The 20335-nt window shown below is 42.2% G+C and overlaps 1 protein-coding gene across 4 annotated transcripts in view; it reads left to right on the top strand.

Annotated features, from left to right (window-relative positions):
- The window catches only part of arap2 (ArfGAP with RhoGAP domain, ankyrin repeat and PH domain 2), a 161286-nt gene that overhangs the window by 23520 nt on the left and 117431 nt on the right, over positions 1–20335 (top strand). For all 4 annotated transcript variants that reach the window (XM_030076542.1, XM_030076539.1, XM_030076540.1 and 1 more), the window contains one exon: positions 8975–9168. In XM_030076542.1, coding sequence (XP_029932402.1) covers positions 8975–9168 — 194 coding nt within the window. The remainder of the gene's footprint in view (positions 1–8974; positions 9169–20335) is intronic.

Raw genomic sequence — 20335 nt, 5'->3', positions numbered from 1 at the left:
GAACCTTTATATTAACCATTATTATTATTATTATTATTATTATTATTATTATCATCATCATTATTTATCACTTATAAATGACATTAATCATTTAGTATTTCCTTTGAATCCTTTTTTCTGCACACCTTTTTGCCCATTTATGCGTCATGGGTCCTCAGTGGCATCATTTATCACTCTGTCTGCTAGCTGATCGTCATACGTCACGCTCAGCCTTCCTGACAAGGGCTGGGAGGGGAGAAAGCTGTCTGATTTGGAGGTGGCCCCTGACCGCCTGAGATCCATGGGAAGCCTCTCGCAGAGGTGGCTCTGCCATCAGAAGAAAGGCTTGGGAGGAGAGATGGAGATGGAGAGAGCGGGAGAGAGAGAGACAGAGAGAGAAAGAGAGAGAGAGAGGGAGAAGGAGAAAACTTGGCCTCGTCACCTCATGCATCTTTAAACAGGCCCACTCGCCTAGTGGCGGAGAGTCATCAATCTTTGGGGAAACACATGGCAGAGGGAGAGAGGGAGCGCGGGGAACATGAGGAAGACAGAGGGAAAGAGAATGAGTAGGTTAGTGAAGTGGAGTTAGGGAGCTGGGCTAATGCAGTAGGGGTGAGAGAGAGAGAGAGAGGAAATGAGGGAGTGATGGTCAGAGGAGTGCGTTGGATCCGGCAGCGGAGGAGTTGCACAGGAAGACAGGAGCGATGAGGCTACGGAGGGTTGAGGCGAGGGAACAGCAGAAACTGGTAGAGCGAGACCCGAAACTAAGAAAAGCAGGCAGATGTGCAATCTGTGTGCGCAAACAAAAGAGAAAGAGAGAGGTAAAGGCAGAGACAGGAGAGAGATGAAAAGGGCAAAGTGAAGACGGAGAGGGAAGAGGAGGAGGGAGAAGTGAGTGAATAATTGAAGGCCACCGGAGAGAGTGTGCACACAGCTGTCGGCTGATTCTCCACTTGGTCCGCAGGTGGCCTCTTCCCTCAGGTACTGTCAGATTGAGCGAGGAGAGATGGAAGGAGGAAGGGAGGGAGAGAAGAAAAGACAGAGGAGAGGGAGAGCTACAGAGAGGAAGGGGGGAGGGAGTGACGGGGAGAGCGGTGGCAGCAAGGGAGGAGAAGAAAGGAAGAAGCAAGGAGAGTTTGGCAGGAAGAGGCGCAGCGGTGAGTGATGAAAAACGGTCAAGAGGGAGAGGGAAGGAAAGTGACAGCTCAGACGGACAAGCACATCATAAGAGGAGGGGATTCATCATGTAAAAAACCCCAAATATCGATTATTTGTATTCTGATGCTTTCCACATCCCTGCCGATGAAGCGTGTCGGATTTGCAAGAGAATGACAGGAAGACATGGAAACAGAAGGTTAGACTCGGGCCACAGTGAGAGAAAGACAATAGCTGTGCCAGAGTTATATAGCCATTTCATGTAATCCGCCCCTTGATTTTCCCTTCAATTTCCTCTTAAGTAGCTTCAGTGTTCACATTTTTATTTTCCATATCATACAGAAAATTCCATACTTTTTATACATCTGTTGCTTGCAACACTTCACTGAACGAGCCACATGATGCTTACACGGAGTGAAACATTCAAAGCCAAGATGCCATTGTTTTATTTCTGCACCATTACATCAAACAGAAAATATCCTGTGCATCACATCCCTGTAATTCAGCAGGACATATTTGATATCTTTGAAAACTTTTGAAATAAAGTTCTGTGGGTTTGAACAAAGCTCGGCTGCACAGCATGCATTTGTAAAGACAAACCCACTGATGGGAGCGGCGGAGTTGTTAAGGTGTAAAGCATTATCTATGCATCGTGCCTCAGCATGTCTCAGGAATCCCCACCAAAACTGATTTATTAGGCTTGGGCAAGAGCAAGAATTTAAGGAATGAGCCAAATCTCTGTGAAGAAAATTCAGGTTTGTGGTCTTTGGTGGGAGGTGATGTCCCCACCTGTAGAGTAAACAACAGGTGGTGATATCATCTATTCCCAAAATCCAAGCACCCACCTTTTTTCACAATTAGGGGTCAGGTTTTACAAAAAAATTGGCTTTGGGGTTTGGTTACTCTTTAATATTGCAATATTGCAATCACTTCCCCACTCCCCAAAAAGAAATCAAAAAGGTATTTATTTTAATAAAGTTGTGCTTAATAGTTTACAGTCTAAGAAAAGCATTCTTCATATGACTAATGTTACAATATAAAAAAAAAACAAACAAACAAACCATAATTTACTATGGTCATCAAATTCAAACAAATCAAATATCTCTTGCATAGCATGATTGTGCATTTTTTTCAAAGTTGATACATGCCAATTTTTGATACCAGAACAACTGGAATGGATTTGAATTTTAACACCTTTTTGAAACGTTTATTTATTTATTTTTATTTGTGGATTTGCCATTGTTACACCTAATAAACTGACATGTTTCCACAGCTTGGCGATTGTAGAAAATATTGCATAAAATGTGTCTACGTTCTATGCAGAACAGCAAAATGCTGATCCGTACCACGGTTTTTGACTGTAATCTGGCACTGCAAAATGATAGGTGGGAGGGCAGATATTTAATTTAAGGAAATACAAAGACTGTGAGCTGAGGAGGTTTGAGGAAGGAACAAAAATGTGTGTGTGTGTGCTGTGGGGTGAGAAGATGGAGAGCGAGGGAAAAACAAAGAAGAGGGCCAGAATCCGTCTGCTTTTGTGGTTTTTTTCTTTCTTTCTTTCTGTTTTTTTTTTTTTTTTTTAAATTCCCGTCGATGGAGACTGTGTGGGCAGCCTCTAAGATCTCTGTCGAGCGCTCAGCGGACCCCGCTCTCATCTCACCCGCACTCGATGAGGATTACAAAGCGCCTCTACCTCTATAGAAGGGAGTAGTCCTTCACATATGAGGCTATACATCCTCTCAGGAGTGATGAGGGTCGCTGAATGTTCTGCAGACTCCCCTTCGTCTGCATGGAGAGGTGATGGGTAAAAATAATTTCGACATGCACACTGGAGATTAACATGTGGAAAGTGAGCAGAAGCCAAAAAAAAAAAAAAAAAAATACACATGCACAGTAACACACAGTCATATGTGCGTGCCTCTTCCGTCCAGGAGCTATTTTATTTTACACTGTCTCCTCTGTCTCTCAAGTTTCTCTCAATCCACCCACCTGCTCCCTCGCTCCATCCCTCTCCTGCACAGATTGACAGCTCCGGAGGAGAGGAGAGGAGAGGAAAAGAGGAAGGCTCTGAATAAATGAACAGGCAAATAAGTGAGTGCGGGACAGGTAATGGAACTCAGAAAGCAGGGAAGGGAACGGAACGGTAAAGCCTAGTGATGTAAAGAGCAGTCAATAATTGAGTAGGCCCATCCATTATTGATAGTCTCTCCTTGTGAATTCATAAGAATGAAAGGAGGGGGTAGTCGGACCAGGAGAGCTGAGTCTGGGACTGGGCAGAGGAATTTTTGGCAGTAGAGGGGTGTATGTGTGTGTGTGTGTGTGTGTTGGGATTCGATGATCAGGGAGGAGGAAGTTCTTGTCAGAAGTGGAGACGTGGGTTGATTTAGGCGCGCAGGCCCATGCAGAGACATGCGTCCACACATGTGCACACGCTAGCACGCACACACAAAGGCTAAAGGACGGTCAGGAGGTAAAGTCAGGACAATGTCAAAGCGGCAATGGCGGAATTTGAAGGCATTCATGTTTTTGAAGAAGCCGTTCCTGCAGAATGACTGGCGTGTGAGACAGGGACCGCCCTGTCCATTACTCCAGGACACACCCTCAATTCATTCTGAGGGCAATATGCAAACAGACAGTTGGCTCTGTCAAGCCAGAATTGGAAAGTAGCGGACTGAGTTGTCTCAGGGAAACAGAACAGTGACAGTCCTGTCAGTGTTTTTCATTTTTAAGGAACACCCCCTAAAAAAAAAAAAAAAAAAAAAAAAAGGATTTTCTCATTTACCTCTAGTGTCATCTCTGGATGGACTGCACCAGGGTTAAAAAGGGAAAATATCTTTATTTGTATTTTGGGCGAGCCGGTCCTTTCAGGGGTGTGAGACATGTCACTGGCATGCATATTAGAATATACAGTATTAATGTGTTCATGACAAGCTGAGGCTGGGAGATTTTGACTTGAGGAGAGGACAGGGTTGTCATGAGAATCCACACCGGGGCGGGAACACAGGCTCACTTTGCAGCTTTTCAAAACTTTTCTTGCTTCGAAGACAAAAAAACTTCCCAACTCTCACTTTCCATGCACACACTGCTCAACCCGGACATGCTATTATTCCCAGTTTTGGCTCTGTGGAGATACTCAGTGTGCTCAGTATTTTTCTTTATTTTTTAAATCATCGTTCATTTTTATCCTCCCATGGTCAGGGGAGATGATCACACAGCAAATCATTAACCTCCACCACCGTCCCTGGCAGCAAACAAATAATACAATTTTAAACGTTGAGGTTTAAGCAGTGCATTTTAATTCTGAACGGGACAAGTGTTTGTAATCACAGCAAGCGTCTTGGCAAGTTAACATGTTTATTTTACCAAATCACTACAACAGGTTTGGCTTGACAGTGGGAGTTATTCTTTTATTTCTCTCTCTCTTTTTTTTTTTTTCAATCACAGTCATTGACCACAAATGACCGGGGCCATTATTTTGTTTTGTCTGTAATTTTGTTGCTTGTTGCTCAAAATTGCCAGGATGCGTAGCCAATTTTCCAACTTGCATGCACAGTTTGCGTGACCGGGCTCATGCAGTGGCAGCTGTGATTAATCCTGTCACAGAGGGGTACATAGGAGTTTGGACAGACAGTGATGGAAAGGTATCACATTTAGCCTCATTTTGTTGCAGAGTCCAGAATTTACATTTTGGCTCAAAATCAAATTCATATGTGTATGTCAGGGGAGTATGGAGACAGCTTTACTCTCCTGGGGCATGATTTCTTTTTTTCGAGTGGTCAGTTGAGTCACTTATTAAACACCCACTTCACTTAAAATTTTGTTTTTTCTGTTTTTTCTGTTTTTTTTTTTTCTAGAAATTCCTATTGTAATATATTCTTTGTGCTCGGTTTTTGCCTGATGGTGGTCAAAACGCCGCTTCCCAGTTGCATGCACAGAGATCAGGATTGATGCAGGCCACATATGTTCACTGGTCTCTTACATCACAGATGGGACCAGGGTTTATCGAACATTAGCAGCACATTATTAGCTGATTGATAATGTAGTTAAGCCAAAGGTTCATGTTATCTATTACTGCTATGTTTCTGACATCGCACGGAGCGATGCATAGAATACATTACCAGTCTGATACGTTCACTTGTAGGCAACCCTGCACAATTTGCTCTTCTTCTTCTTTGGAAATGGTTTCTGGTGTGAACGTGTATGTATCACCACTTGCCCTAGTGTAGCGTACAGCAGCGAGTAAAACAGAAAACAAGCAGAGATTTGTGTGCTTGTTGAGCAGGTATATGCATAGCAGAGGGGTGGAGATTTGAATAGAGGTGGGGACTGTTTGCATATTCATACATCCGTGCATACTAAATGAAGGCAAAGGTGTAGAGTTACAGTTAAGCCATTTTAAGGCATGAATGTGTTTTTTTTCTTGGACAAAAATCTTCTTAGTATGTAATTTTGTCCAACAGAGATGAGTTTTAAGGGTTTAATCAGTGCCAGAAATGAGTCTTCAATTTTTAGGAATTTATCACATGGCCATCTCTGGACTTGAGCCATAAACAGTCTTGTTCTTTGCTGTAGTTCTGCATGCATGAATTATTGTCAAACTCTGATGCAAGAATGAAATAAGGAAAAAAAAAATCTGTTTTTTTGTTGCATAAGAAGTTGAAGTCAGTAGAAGCTGGTAATAGACACCTGTTATCCTTGACAGTGAATCTGCAAAATGTTGCATTTGCACTCAATATTGCTCCTATACAGGCTGTTAATTATTTGAATATTATTTAGTATTTATATTTTTGAGTATTATTTAGTGATTTAGTATTTGAGAATGACACCACGGTCATGTCCACACTAAGTTGGGTAAATTTGAAAACAAAGCTTATTTTCTTCCTTTGGGCCTCCTGTTCACACTAAGTTGGTGTTTCCCGCTCATGAAAACAGGGATTTTGAAAACTTTCTCCGATATGTTTAAATTGGAAAACATCGGTCTGACGTTGTAGTGTGAATGGGTAAAACTGAGATCTCTGTAAATGGGTTGTTATCAAGGTGGTAATCGAGCACTGAGCACTGCAGGCCATGTGCATAGGCCTGCATGCTTGATAGGGTGCCTGATACTGCGTTCCTCCTTGGATTCATGGGATGGTTCGGAAGCTCCCGATTCTAAGTTTGGAAGAAGTTGCATTGCATCCAGTTGCATTGCAACACGGAAGCAGAAACGTTGTTGTCATTAAACAACACCAACCGTAACAGAAAGCAAAACATTAGGGGACTATGACTGTCATGCCTCTCTGTTTGAAGATTTCAGCTGTGGCTCACTGAGGTGTTAATTTGTTATCATTCCGTCCAACCTCCCTGAAATCAGTTTTTCGTGGGTGGGATGTCTGCAGCTCATCCAATTCACCTGCCTTGTGTGTACGAATTCATGTGCACTTCCTGCTGGAAAACTGGGACGCATAATAAACCAGACATCACACGAGCGGGGCACTAGTGTTCAGAGGCGTTTCAGGGGCAGGTGGTGGACTTTTGGAGGAGGATCTGAAAATGCCACCGTGTTGTAAAGTGGATGAAGCACCGAAATGCAAATGCAGATATGGCCCGAAATCCCTGCCAGCTCCAGAACCTGCGCTTTGACCAGCCTGTGGTGGATGCAAAACAAAAGGACAAATTTCCCCTTTGCGGGATCAATAAAGCATCACAAAAATGACTCTGAATCATAAATTGGCCGGCTCAGCAGCATTATTTGTTAAACTCCTGCAAACATTTCTGCATGTTGCCTTAACCTAAATAGCAAGAATCGATTTTGTGTGGCAGCAGTTTTTTGTCTTCAGGCGCCGAATTGGCACGCAATAACGGATGATAAAAGGAAAGTGAAGATTTCTCCGATCATTATATATCTAGTTTGTGAGCTCTGATTTAAGAAGCGGGCTCAGTTTCAATGAGCACTGGATTCTGTAACAAAGCAGGGTCATCGGGGGAGCACGGATGTCATGCCTCCTGTGGATGTGTCTGGAGAACAACATTCACAAGATCCCACGGCCTGTTATTTTCTCAAATTCACAGGCATCCAAAAATACATTTCTTGAAAAAAGGGGTGTGATGCGAGGCCCTGTCTGACCGCGCAACTCTCAGCGTCGCTCTGACGGCTCTGTCTGTGTATGTCTGCGCTCACTTTGTCACTTTGTATATTTTAGAGAAGCGTCTGTCATCCTGTCAGTTTGAGTATTGTTTTTTTGATGATGAGGGTATAGCCACACAGTACATTTACTTTTCAACAACTTGATTGCTCTGTGCTTTGTCAAAAAAAAAGAGAAAAAAAAGAAAAAAGCAGGAAGGGAGACATTTTTGTGGCCTTATCTCAACTTTCCAGGTCCACGCCGACTGATAGTTTAGTTTTCATATCAGTTTACAGAATGCTTTGAATTCTCTTTGTCTTCCTGTGTCTCTTGCTTTCTTGTATTGAACAGTTGCTACAGTAGGTGCTGCTATGGACCTGTGCTCGGCTTGTTTGTGTGTGTGTGTGCGTGCGTGTGTGCACGCGTGCAGGCATCTGTGCTTGTGTGTTTACAATCCTTTGGTGTCTTTTGTGTTTCCACTTTGCTCACTTTGATAGCACAGTGTCTTGGGTGGTAGGGGAATGGGCTTTACAGCGCCGGCTTCATGTCTCTCTCTTTTTTTTTTTTTTTTTTTTTTATGTCCGTTTGAAAAGCTGTAGAGGAAGATGTCTGAGGGGCCTGTTGGGTGTACGTCTTTTGATTGTGAAACCTTGTTGGAACACGATGCATTGCACTACGTTTTAGGCGTTTGGCTGATGCTCTCATCCACAGCGACTTACAGCGCGTTAGCGGTTCAAGGACACTTTGACGATTAAACTTCCCCGGAATGTTGTCCTTGGACAAAATCAATTATCGCAATATCTTTGATCAAATATCTCAGCATTGTTATTGTGATGATGTTGAAGGGATGGCCACTGGCTCATTCATTAATAATGTGGATATGACGACCATTCAGGTAGAGGCAAATAATAGAACTGCCATAATAGTTTAAGTTCAGAAAATGGTATCTCTTTGCTGTTTACATTTACTATTTACATGTTTCATATCACAGTATCAGTATAATATCAATATATCACCCAGCCCTACTTTGACGGGACGTATCGCTGTTGTAGGAATTGGACCAGTGGCCTTGTAGCTATGGGACGGTTGCTCTAACCAAGTGGCCACCTAAACTCTACACTGCAGAGTTTAGTTTTCGCATGTGCAGTTCCAAAGTTATTTCCTACACAAGCAGTGGAAGGAACTGTTTGCAAAATGCATTAGCACCTTCCAGTGACTTTGCAGCGTTATGTCACAGGTTGAGGCAAATTAGTAAATCCACAGAGCTGTGTCTGCGTCTCACTGGCTGCTAAATGAAATAATTCTTGTCTTTGACTAAAATTACCCCCGCTGCACCTCGCTCGAGGCTCGCAAGTGTCAGAGAAACATTTATTTCTGGCACCAGACTTTGCACTTTCCAGCGTTGCAGGATACTGTTTTATTCTATTTTCCAAGGGGCTGTTTTAATTTTCCCCAGCTGTGACTCATCCTGTGTTTCAATTACTCTTCTTTATAGTGGGATTTGCTGTATCATTATTCAGCGGTGGCTTAACTTACAGTGTAACTTACGAAAGGGATACAGAAATGATTAATTAAGAGTATGTATGATTAAAAGGCTTTAAGATGTCCTGATCTTTCTTTTTTTATTCTTTTTTCCTGACTTCATCACTTCATCTCTTTCTGTTTTACTTACTCTGTCTCTCTCTTTCTCTCTCTCTCTCTCATACACACACACACACACACACACACACTCACAGGGGAGCGCCAAGAGTGGATGGAAACTCTTCAGACGGCCGCGCGCCCACCCGCCCGCAGCTCCCAGAAGCCCTCCGACAGCTTCCCGCTCCCCACCTCCACAAACAAGCGAGGCTTGCTGGAGCTGCGTGGCTACAAAGGCAGAGTGCTGGTGTCCCTGGCGGGGAGTAAAGTCAGGCTCTGCAAAACAGAACAGGTACACCGCCGGGACTTCCTCTCTACAGGATGACTGCTTCCTGTTCGAGAGGGGAAGATAATCATCACAACTCAGTTGAAGCAGATATGACAGAGATGGAGGTGTTTGTTCATGAATTTATAATGCAAAAGAAGTATATGCATGTGTGTGAAATTGTTTCACTGAGATATTGTGGGGTTGATGCGGATACAGGAGAAAACACATTTCAATAATACGGCCCATACTGAATATGAATGCTTTCATTCCAAAACTCAGTTATCAGTATTGACTCTTGAAAGTCATTGCTGCCTGCAAACCAGTCTTTTTTTTTTAAATCACAAATTATTCTCTCCACAAAACTAAACTATTTTGCCAAAAAGGGGAACTTTGCATGATTTTCCACAGCTACTTGTAACCCATAATATGTTTTACCCTTAGGTCAGCATTTATTTTGGAAGAGCAGGTGTAATTTTCAAAGTTAATATTTTAATAGGAAAATTTTCCCATTGTTTATGTGGATGTCCAGTCAATTTTGATAGTAAATGTAGTCAGCTAAAGCAATAAATTCCTCACTGTGTGCTCCATGGACAGAGAAATCCCTCCAAAAGCCGCCCATCTCCATCTGACTGGGTGAACAAAAAGTTAGACTTCTTGTCATAAAATCTTCACTCTTTGATCAGAAAACCGATAACAATCATGCTTTCACGGAAGAAAAAGAGAGATAGCGTGAGTGAGCTCAGCGGTACAGAGGGAGAGTGAGAGGGAGAGCGCAGTGGTGGTCGAGCGAGCCAGAGAATGAATGAAGAGAGCGAGCGATGATTGCGGGAACAAAGCAGTGAATCGGAGAAATAAAAGTGTTATTTTCTGATTGTTTCACAGCGGTGACATTCTAGAGCACAAATGAACATGCCTGTCAACTGTAGGCATTTTTCACATTATATCCCTAGCAGAGATAAGGATAGATAGAGATAAGGTTCAAATTCGGTGAAGTGATCCTTCAAATGAATAGTTCACCCCCCAAAAAATTCAATCATTCACCCCCGTGTCAGTTTAAACTCATTCATAGACCATAAACACACAGCGGCTTTCTCCCAAACTATTGAAGTTACTGGAGCTTGAATGATTGAATTTACATTTAGGTGTGAACTATTTCTTTAAGCTCTTTTTCTAAGTTCTTATATTCCAACTTTGATCTAATCTTAAGAGACATCTGACACATTTCTTTTAAGATAAGGCAAATCCTGGTGGAGTGAAACGGCAGCCCTTTTTGTTTTTATTCATCGAGGCAGGTAATGCTAGCCTGGGGGGGGGCAGCACGGTATATTCTGTATCAAGCTGATGTGATGGATCATTAGTAATCAAAACAATTCAAATGTTTTTTTTTCCCTTCCCCCCACTGAATGTGAAGGTTTTCCCTGTTTGCTTCTTGTATCCTTAAGATTGAATTTTCTACATGGACACCAGATGCACATTCACACCCGTTCTTTTTCTTTCCCTCCTCACGGTGACGTTTGCTGTACAGTTGCTGTATCCTACTCTGTATTAACATATGAAAAGATACTCATCGTAAAACAAAATCTCCCAAATACATTAAGCAAGTGTGTGACAGCTCCACATAAGTGCAAACAGCTGCTCACCACACAATGCTTTTTGCATTAGGCGGAAGTGGTGAGTGATGTGGCCTGAATTTCTATCATTCCTATAATTCTTATACGGATTGAAAAATTTAAATAGAATTGTGCATATCTCCTTTCTGTGATAATGTAATTGCAAACACGAAGCTTGGACTGTGCCTTTGGTTTGTTGCCTGTGGTGTAAACAGTGGAGTTACCGTAACAATTTAACGGCAGATATCACAATTACAGCCGCAATAACTGAGGACTTTTCGCATCAGCTGACAAAATAATAAGTACATATTGCAGTGAGACAGCATTACAACGAGGACTGTGTAGGCTCAACTGTCAAATTACGTGCGTCGTCCGCATTTTTTGTCAGTGAAGTTTAAACACGCTGCAGTTTTGATTGTTGCGGTTTTAATATTCTGGCTTGTGCAAGTTTTGTGATGAAGCTGATAGAGTAAAGCCACCAGTATTACTACTCACATATTTTGTCCCTGGTAAAATTGGTTGCTGATATTACCCCCATCGGCACTGACAGTCTGCAGCAGAGCTTGCAAATGATAGCTTCCTGCTCAGTGTCTATTTGGAGATTAGGAACTGTTCTCATTTCATTTTCACTTCCCTCAAGCTTTTACTCTGCTTACTGTTAACCCACATGGGTGCCACTCATAAAGCAGCTCTGTTCACACTTTGAGCAGTTTTGTGACCGGCAAACTGTTTGACCTTAACTCTGTGGAGGGTTTAAACACAAATATTTTGCACCTCCAGCTTTTTGGCTCATCCAGCAGAGACAGTATTGGCAAATCTCGGCCTCGATGTAGATTTCTGTCGATGTATTGTTTCTATTGATATACCGCCCACCACTGTAAGGGAGGTTTTCATTTAAAAACAATGCCTACTTTTTGGGAGTTTGGCTCATGGGTCATCCTACGCAATAACTGACAAGACGATTGGCAAAGAATCATCTCTTTGTCAGATCGCTCTGTGTGCGTGCTAATACTTTCATATACAGTATCTTAAATAATCAGGTCTGGATATACCCAAAGTTCTCAAGGTCATGTTTGTTCCCTCAGAGTCATTTTTTCAAAGTCAGAACTCCCCCATGAGCTCTTAATCTGCATAATCTGATACTATGTGTCAAGTAAATAATTTCTGGAAAGGGTCTGTATCATCAGTGTGCAACCCAGCACTTGATTGTAAACACAATGGTCATACAAAGTGCTTTAAAAAAATGTAATAAAATAATATATATATATATATATATATATGCAATTAAGTAAATAAAAAATATAAATCAAAAATAATATAGTTTTTCATCACATCTAATAAAGACATGCAAAATATCATAAAATTCTAATAAAAAAGGCAAAAGACATAAAAAAAAATCCAAAGTGTCATAAAGTGAAGCGATGCTTCAGAAGGTGTATAAAGAGGCAAAAGACAAGACATGCAGAATGTTTGCAATAGGAAAGATAAAAGTCCTCAGATATATTTTTTTTAATGAACACGTACTATCAGATTACCCATTTTTATTAATATACCAGACAGGACCACCAGGACTTCTCTTCTGCTTGATTTGTTAAGGGAATATGGTTTTAAGGAACATGGAGCCATTTGATCACATTTAGGGAAAGTTGGACCCAGGGAGCATAGACACACTCTGCTAAGCATTGTATCTGATGAGCATTATCTACAATATGAGTACACTGATATTGGTTTGGAGTGTAGATTCTTAATTTGTGTAAACAAAATCTTATTCTTCCTCATTACTGTAGTCTATAATTAATCTATAGCCCCAGAAACTTAAGCTCAAAGAAAGGGAGTTCCTCTGGCATTGAGAGAGTATATTGTTTTTGTCTGTTTTACCAGTTTTTAAACTAAAACAAGTGAGGCAGACTCAGTGTGTCAACATTCAGTCACCATCCAGCCTCAGAGCTGCAACCAGTTCTTATTTTCTCACTTTCAGGATACCACTAGTCACCACCCACATGTTCAAACAGGCATCAACAGGCATGAACTCAGTTGCAAATAATTGAAGTCCACCTCGAGGACACTGAATCATTTCTCTACCTTGACAGTATCACTGATGGACATTCAGTTTTTAAGGCCAGGAACTGCATTACAAGAGCAGCGTTTTTACAGCTCCAGAACATCTGTAGCTCCAAGATGGTGACCCCGCTCACAAAGATTAAATTGTTCAATTCAAAAGTAAAGTCGGTCGTGCGTTATGGAAGAGTCTGCAGCAGGGAGACTCAACCTGCTTCACCCAGTGGCCACTTTTACTGAATGACAGGAGGCCAGGGGACAGTAAATAAACATGCAGATATCAGATATAATTAATAAATAGTAAAAGATCCATAACTTACCTTTATTTGAAATTCATTATTTTCACATTTTCAAACACAATCTATTGACTTATTAACCAGATTGACTTGGTATGATGGCTGACAGTTGGCCCATATGACAGATAAATCACATGTTTTACTGCATTGAACAGCTGCAACTGGATTTTAGCTTTAAATGCTGTGATTATGCAGTATTTAGAAGAGTTTACACAACATTAAACATATAGCTGGAGCTTCTTTCCGTCATGCAATCACTCAGATGTTGGAACGATTCATAAACAAAAGCCGTAAACACAAACTGCTCCTACCAGGGACAAAATGAAAAGCGCACTTAAGCTCATAGCATGAAATACACATTTATGGGATCAGAATTATACTCATTTCTGCATAACATTGGCTGTCCTCACTCATCTTTTCCAGGAGGCAAATCTAGTCACAGCAACCCCGTGCTGGGCTAGTGTGCATGAACTTTTTTGTAGAAATCAAGTGTCACCCCTTCTGCGCCCTGCACACATCGCTGATGGGCTAACATGCAACTTCCCAAGTAACACCCCCAGGGGACATTGCTGAACATTTTCTCACTGAAATAAATGGAAAAAAAGTTGCCAGTGTGTAAAAAAATTATTGTATTTGTGAGTATCACTGGTCTAAAGTCTACCCTCAAAAATGTCCAGAGCTTTGTAAATAGTTGCCTTGCTGAAAATGGTCAAACAGTGCCTGCAGCGAGGATTTGTGGCAGAGAACCAACCGGCTACCAGCAGAGGAGGAGATCGGGAAGAAAAGGAAAGGGGATATTACAAAAACTGACATGACTGACATGGGATTGTTGGTGGCCTAAGTCCCATAAGGCATAAGTAGTCGCCTGTGATGACTTTAGATACTGTGTGTTAAAGGGAACGGAGCTGTCTACCAGGCTGACAGAGATGATTTTGGTGTCAGCCATCTTGTCACCTTATGTGCTTACTGGGTATTGCTGTGCACTCAGAATACTTTCTGCTAGGTTAATTCAGGATAATACACTGGAGTAAGGCCATTGTAAAATAGTGTTACCCTCTCCTTTTTTGATAATCCAGCTGATATCTCCTGTTAGCTGCTGAATAAGGGAGAGAGTCTTCTCTTACGCATACTTTCCTTTGAGTCTGTCTTATTTGATGTCGATCCAATTAAGCGGTGATAGTCCCTGCTTGCGTAGATAGTCTGTTCTCTGCCTACTCCTGTCCCGGCAGTAAGATAATATCCTATCTGAGATGGAAAGATATCTCACACTAGTGATACTGTTTTGTAAAGTGCCGCACACATATTTGTGCGCGTATTTGATAATGCTACACGCATTCGACTCTTCCCCCATCCCTCGTTCGCTCTCATTTCGTTTCGCCCTCTCTTGTAGTTTAGTTGTTTGCCTTTCATTATTTTCTTCATTAGCGTGAACAAACATCTTTGTTAGAATTCTCTTTTGGGTATCACTCCATGTCAGCACATTTCCACTTCCTTGATCTGAGAGAGCGGTAGAAATGGAGAGAAAGGGAGAATCAGAGAGAGAACAAATTAATTGTATTATTTCAGCTTACACGCTAAATCCCTGGCATAAATGTAGCGGCAGCAGCAGTGCATTTTCCAGGCACGAGGAGCGGGAGCAGGAGGAGGAGGAGGAGACGGCAAACGAAACGATGAAGAGAGAAATGGAGAGACACAAAAAAAGAGATAGAGGTAGAAAGAAAGATGAAGTGAGGAAGATGGAAGGAGCGCTTCAATGCAGAGGTCGCATGAGTGAGAAACGAGCGTTGGTGGTTTGCAAGAAAAAGAGAGAGTGATGGAGAGCAAGAGCAGAGAGAAGGGAGGTAGACTGTTGCCCCGTTCAAGTTCAGTGGAGTGGAGTATTTAATCTAACATGATGAACGAGCTATTGGAAACATCAGCCCCCCTCCGCCAGCTCCTACTTCGCCGCCCCCTCCCCATTTCTCACGGACCGCAAGCCTTGTGATGGAGCTGTGTTTAAGGTCATTTGAACACCAAGGTAAAGAAAGTCAGAAGCAGCGACCAGGACAAACAAAATGTGTCGCCTGGTGCATTCATCTCCCCACGCCTCCCAACATCACACATGCTTGTTCCAAGAATGATTTCCCCGCCACGGACTGCATAAAGGCAGCGTGCGACGACGAGAGTAGCTCGCTTGTTTCCTGTCTCACATCTCATACATCACAAGTCTCTCTGGTTTTGTTCTCCACCGCATAAGTATGAGACTGATTATTCATGCTTCACGATGTAATATGTAGAAATCGATACTTTATATTAGTGGTTCTCAACTGGTGGGACGCTGATTCTGAGTGGATCGACTTTGTCCCAAAAAATGGTTATCCAGAACAGCACTTTTATTTTGATTTATGTATTTTATGTATTTATTTTCATTTTATTATGAACACACTTAACGCTTGTGATGCAGCATGCAGTCGGCTATAAAACGATCTGAGGCATCAGTGTCATTTCTGCTACCTCATTTTAGAAACTAAAGTCTCTGCACCTCTGTATGATAAAGAAGAAAAAAAAAGAGAAAAAGAAAAGAAAAGAAAAGAAAAAGTTTGAGTTCTCAAATGTGGCTTCTGAGTCCAAAGGCAGTTAATGCTGGAGTCTGAATCATCAGTGCTGGATTTCAACTCATCACGAGTCCTGGACTCATGCACTTCGAGTCTTGTTGAAGGAGCTTGCTTCTGTGCCTGCTTGTAATATTGCCCCTTCATCATCTGTCTTCACATCATGCTGGTTAGTCGTGGGTGTGTGCTTGTATTGGCAAATTTTTGCAAGTAATATGGTAGAGTACAGACCAAGATCTGATATCGGTGATATCAGTGCATCCCTAACGAATTCATCTCTAGTAGCTGCTGGTTTTTAATTTCATTGAGTTTTAAAGGCAGAATGAGTAGGATTTCCCCCCCAAAAAATACTCTGTTTAGACTCATACAAAAATAATCCCTGTCAATCATTACTTATGAGTTACTAGAAGTGTGTGTTGGTGTGTGTATCTGCAGAGCCCCTGCCCTCTGCCTGGATTTTCATGTTTTGCTGAGCTCAGGACTCTTCTGGCCGTCGGCCTTTGGGCAGTGGGTGTGTCGCTCCCAGCCAATAACAGTGCACAGTGTCAAATTAATAGCATGAAATCCAATAGGAAGCTACAAAATCGCAGATGAATTGAGGACTGCGGAAAAGCAGAAATCTAGCGAGGCAAAACGCCAAGAGGACAGAGCTCGTTCCGTAACGAGAGTGAATCTGGGGTTTGGGTTTCACCTTCTGGCGAGCGCTGAAGGAGAGGAGTTGGCCTCTGTTCTGCTGGACAGGTAGGTGCTAGAGGCGTGTTTTTTCCTAGAATGGTCACAAAATGTTTTGGGGGCGTTCGTTTCGCCATCCTAGGAAAGGAAAACTTGTTGTTGGCAGATAGCCGAGCCAGGAGGAGGGGCCAACGTCGAATGTTGTGGTTACAAACCACACCGACAAATCCTGCTCATTCTGCCTTTAAGCCGTTTTTGCACTTTACTCTGGGTTTTGACAGTGCGTGGAAACACTTTTTGATTTCTTCTTCTTATTTCTTTACTTCTTGTTTTGCAAAATAAAACTGAATGCCTCTTCAGTAAGACTGTGTGTGGATCATGACTTAAAAGACTTAAGACAAACGTGGCCCCTGAAGCAAGAACAGTTGAGAGTCACTCCTCTGTATCCTTGAATAAACTCAGGATTCATCAACAAAATTTGTTGCTGTTTTTTCTCGAGGCTCCGCAGATTAAATGTGCCCCACAGGATTTACCCGCATCTCTACCTCAGTGTCATATAAAATTGTATTAGCGGTGCAAGGTATTAAGGCATCATCTATTGTTGTTAGTGCTTTAAAAGACATTCATTTCCCATTAAGGGCTGTGTTGGTTTGAGTAGTTTGACTGCATGGACGATCATAATTTGTACTTCTCTCTGAGGCTGGCAGACGTTCAGCTCCAATTATTTTTTTTCCGCTCCTGTTTTCCCGCTTCACTACATCCAGACCCTGATCGTCGTATCTCACCAAATCATAATACTACCTCACATACAAGATAACACGTGGTTTTGAACGCCGTCTTGGATCATGATTGGCCGAGGAAACGCTCTTTGCAGATGTTTTTCTCCGGCTTCAATTTGCATTCGACAACAGCTCCAGTCGCAGCGTTTTCTGGTCGAAAGGTATTCTAAATGTACAATAAGCGAGGGGGGCTGAGGATTTAATTAATCTCTACTTTAATTAGATCTGTTACTCATTTGCTCTTCTCGCACACGCCTTTGTAACAATTAACAGCATCCCAAGACAGCAAGGCGCTTGTGTTGAATTTGTGATACAGGAGCGTGTTCCACTGTGCCTCTGCCCTCCTTATGCCTCTGTTTCTGTTTGTATACCTGACGAGGCTGAAAAGATACAGTCCTAGCACATTTAAATCACCCAGCAGCTGAAATATGTCATTTAATCTATGATTTTGCATTTATAAATTTGCAAAAAGCAGTGCTGTGAATTTGAAATTAGTGTTCACTGTCGGGTATTCAGTACTGCACGGCTTTGAAAACAGCACCCACAATGTAATATAATATTTCAACTTTGAACGTACATATGTTTTTACTTCCAGTGTAAACATCCCATGTGAATGTCTTTTTTTTTTTTTTTTTTGCCTCCTCTCTTCCTGTTCCTATAGATTCATATGGCTTCTTTTCCGCTGTGATACTCCACCTCACGTCCTCTTTTCGTTATCCCTCACCATAGTTCATACCTCCCCTCTCTCTTTGGCCTCTCCGTGTCTCTGCTTGATGGCAACAATAATCAAAAGTCTTTTGTCTCCATTGAGTGTTTGCTCTCGTAAGCGCCCACACCCCTCTGTGAGGCAGTCTTACCCAGAATGCCGTTAGAGCAGCTTCAAGTGGCTGAGTGGACATGGGATTGGTAGTTAGAAGTAGCGCTGCCTCTTTGGACATAGTCTGGCTTCCTTTATAGCCGCCTGGCAATTGCGGGGTGTCTGACTCACACAGTAAGTGGTCGGAAAGCTTGGAAATAAATTATAATTGGATGCATGATGGGAATGTTTTGGGCAGACCTCTGCAGAGCGCTGGGCACGTTAAGGCCATTCATTTCAGGTGAAAGGGGAAAGGAAGTGCTTATTAGAAGTTTCTTGGTTTGAGTTGATAACATGCAGGTTTCTTAGCTTGGATTACAAGCATGTTATTTAGACTGTGTATACCCGTGGTTATTCAGAATAAATATAGACCAGCGTGGCAAGTGCATATAATCACAGTGAAAGTAACACCCACACCCACCCACACACACACACACACACCTGAGTGCCGTCTCCCCTCTATATCTATAAGCAGCATTAGTGCAGACTGCCCCTCGGCTGTTGTAATTGGCCGAGTTATTTTTACCTCTAATGCCTCTCCTCCCTCTTCCTCCACACGTCTATTCCTCCATCCCTCCCTCTCTCCCTCCCGGTGAATTAATTGGAGGGGTCAGGAGGCTGTGGCACATATTGGTGAGGTAACGAGTGGCGAGGGCTGGACGGCTGCTAACACCCAGCTCTCTAATTGGCTGCCTGAGAGGGATGAGGGTCGTTAGGTATAGGCGGCCGGCTTGCCCTCCTCTCAATGCACAGACACACACACTTGCACTCACACGTGTGTTCGGACACAGAGGAGGACGACGGCGAGAGTAACACGCACACATACATCAGGCGGGACAGAAAGTACACACCATAGCACACACCTTACACACACTTTCCTCTCCCGTACAAATTACATGCTTAAGACAGCACAAAGTACTGTAATATCTTCATCAGCGGCGTTGAACAGGGGTTATATTTCACCCTATTTTTCATTATTTAAACGATTTTTGGCAGTCTTAAATGATACAGTGGGAAAACTGTGGGGAAATATTTTAGGAAGCTTATTTCCCCGCGCTCCTCTGATGTCAAGAACTTAGCAAAGCCATTTTGGAGATATTCATTTATTATTAATGTGCCACTGGCTGTTGATTGGCTGGTAGAATCAGTGGCCCAGCTGGGTTTGACTAATCAACCAAGTACCTCAAAGTGTTCAAACGGTCATCCAGAGCAGCCAAATGGTAACTGTTTGAGCAATTTGGGTTTTTCGGGGGGCACCCAGCTTTTCATTCCAAGTAGCTAAAGGGTTTTGTGGCTTCTCCCATAAAGGTGAATAGCCTCTGAACTAATTCATCTAACACTATCGAAATGAAATTACTGTGTCTATCAGCAGGCATGCAACGAGGAAAACTCGCCATTATTGGACCCATCAAACAACATGTGGCCACTGGAGAGCCCATTTCTTCTGTAGACATTACAGCTATGCTATTTTTTTTTCCAAAACGCGGTGGAGTGTTGATTGGCCTCATGTTGTTGCGGTAATCGGCTTAAAAGTGGCTAGAATCTGAACAGGTATGTTTCGTGTGCAACAAGTCAGTGAAGAAATAATGAACTTCTGGAGAAAATCTGACACGTGGACTGTATAACTTGACAGTGGCATCGTGTTGGTACCCCCTTTCACACTGACTTGAAACCCTAATACAGTCCTGAACGTGACCTCAGTGTAAACAAGTTAACCCGGCTTCTCATTCCTGTGTTTTGAACTCTGCCGCAGTCTCAGGTAATTTTCGACTGTGGCTCTGATTGGCGGAGGTGCAAACAAGTTACCTGCTAATTTGCAACCCCTAGGTGTGATGATATACGTGCTCCACATTTTAGGTAGGCAGTCCTAACCTCAGGGTAACTTTAACCTGTGTTACATGATTCATTACCAATAGGGATCTAACGGTTCAATAAATCCACAGTTTGGTCTGCTTCGCAGTTTTTGGGTCAAGGTTTTGGTTTCAGCTCGGCTTATTTTGTACATTGGAAAAAAAAAAAAAAACTACCATTTCTCATGTTCTCTATTTTTTTCTTATTTGCAAAAATCATTTTTCATTCAGAGATTTGGCTAAAAATATGAAATCAACAAATATTCTTTCAACAGCAAAGGTGTCTACTTAGACGATTTCAGACAAACATAAAAATACTCTCACTTTATTGATAAATTCTTCAGCTGCGCAGTTAGATGGCTCTCATATAGTGGATTAAAATTGGTTCTTTTTTTTTTTTTTACAGTTCTGTTTTACACTCCAAATTACTAATAAATCACCATATTTTGGATTGGGCACATATTCATAGTGTAGTTGTA

The sequence above is a fragment of the Myripristis murdjan genome, chromosome 18 (assembly GCF_902150065.1).
Source record: "Myripristis murdjan chromosome 18, fMyrMur1.1, whole genome shotgun sequence".
NCBI lineage: Eukaryota > Metazoa > Chordata > Actinopteri > Holocentriformes > Holocentridae > Myripristis > Myripristis murdjan.
The sequence above is the reverse complement of the archived record's forward strand: the minus strand, read 5'-3'. Positions and strand labels throughout refer to the sequence as shown.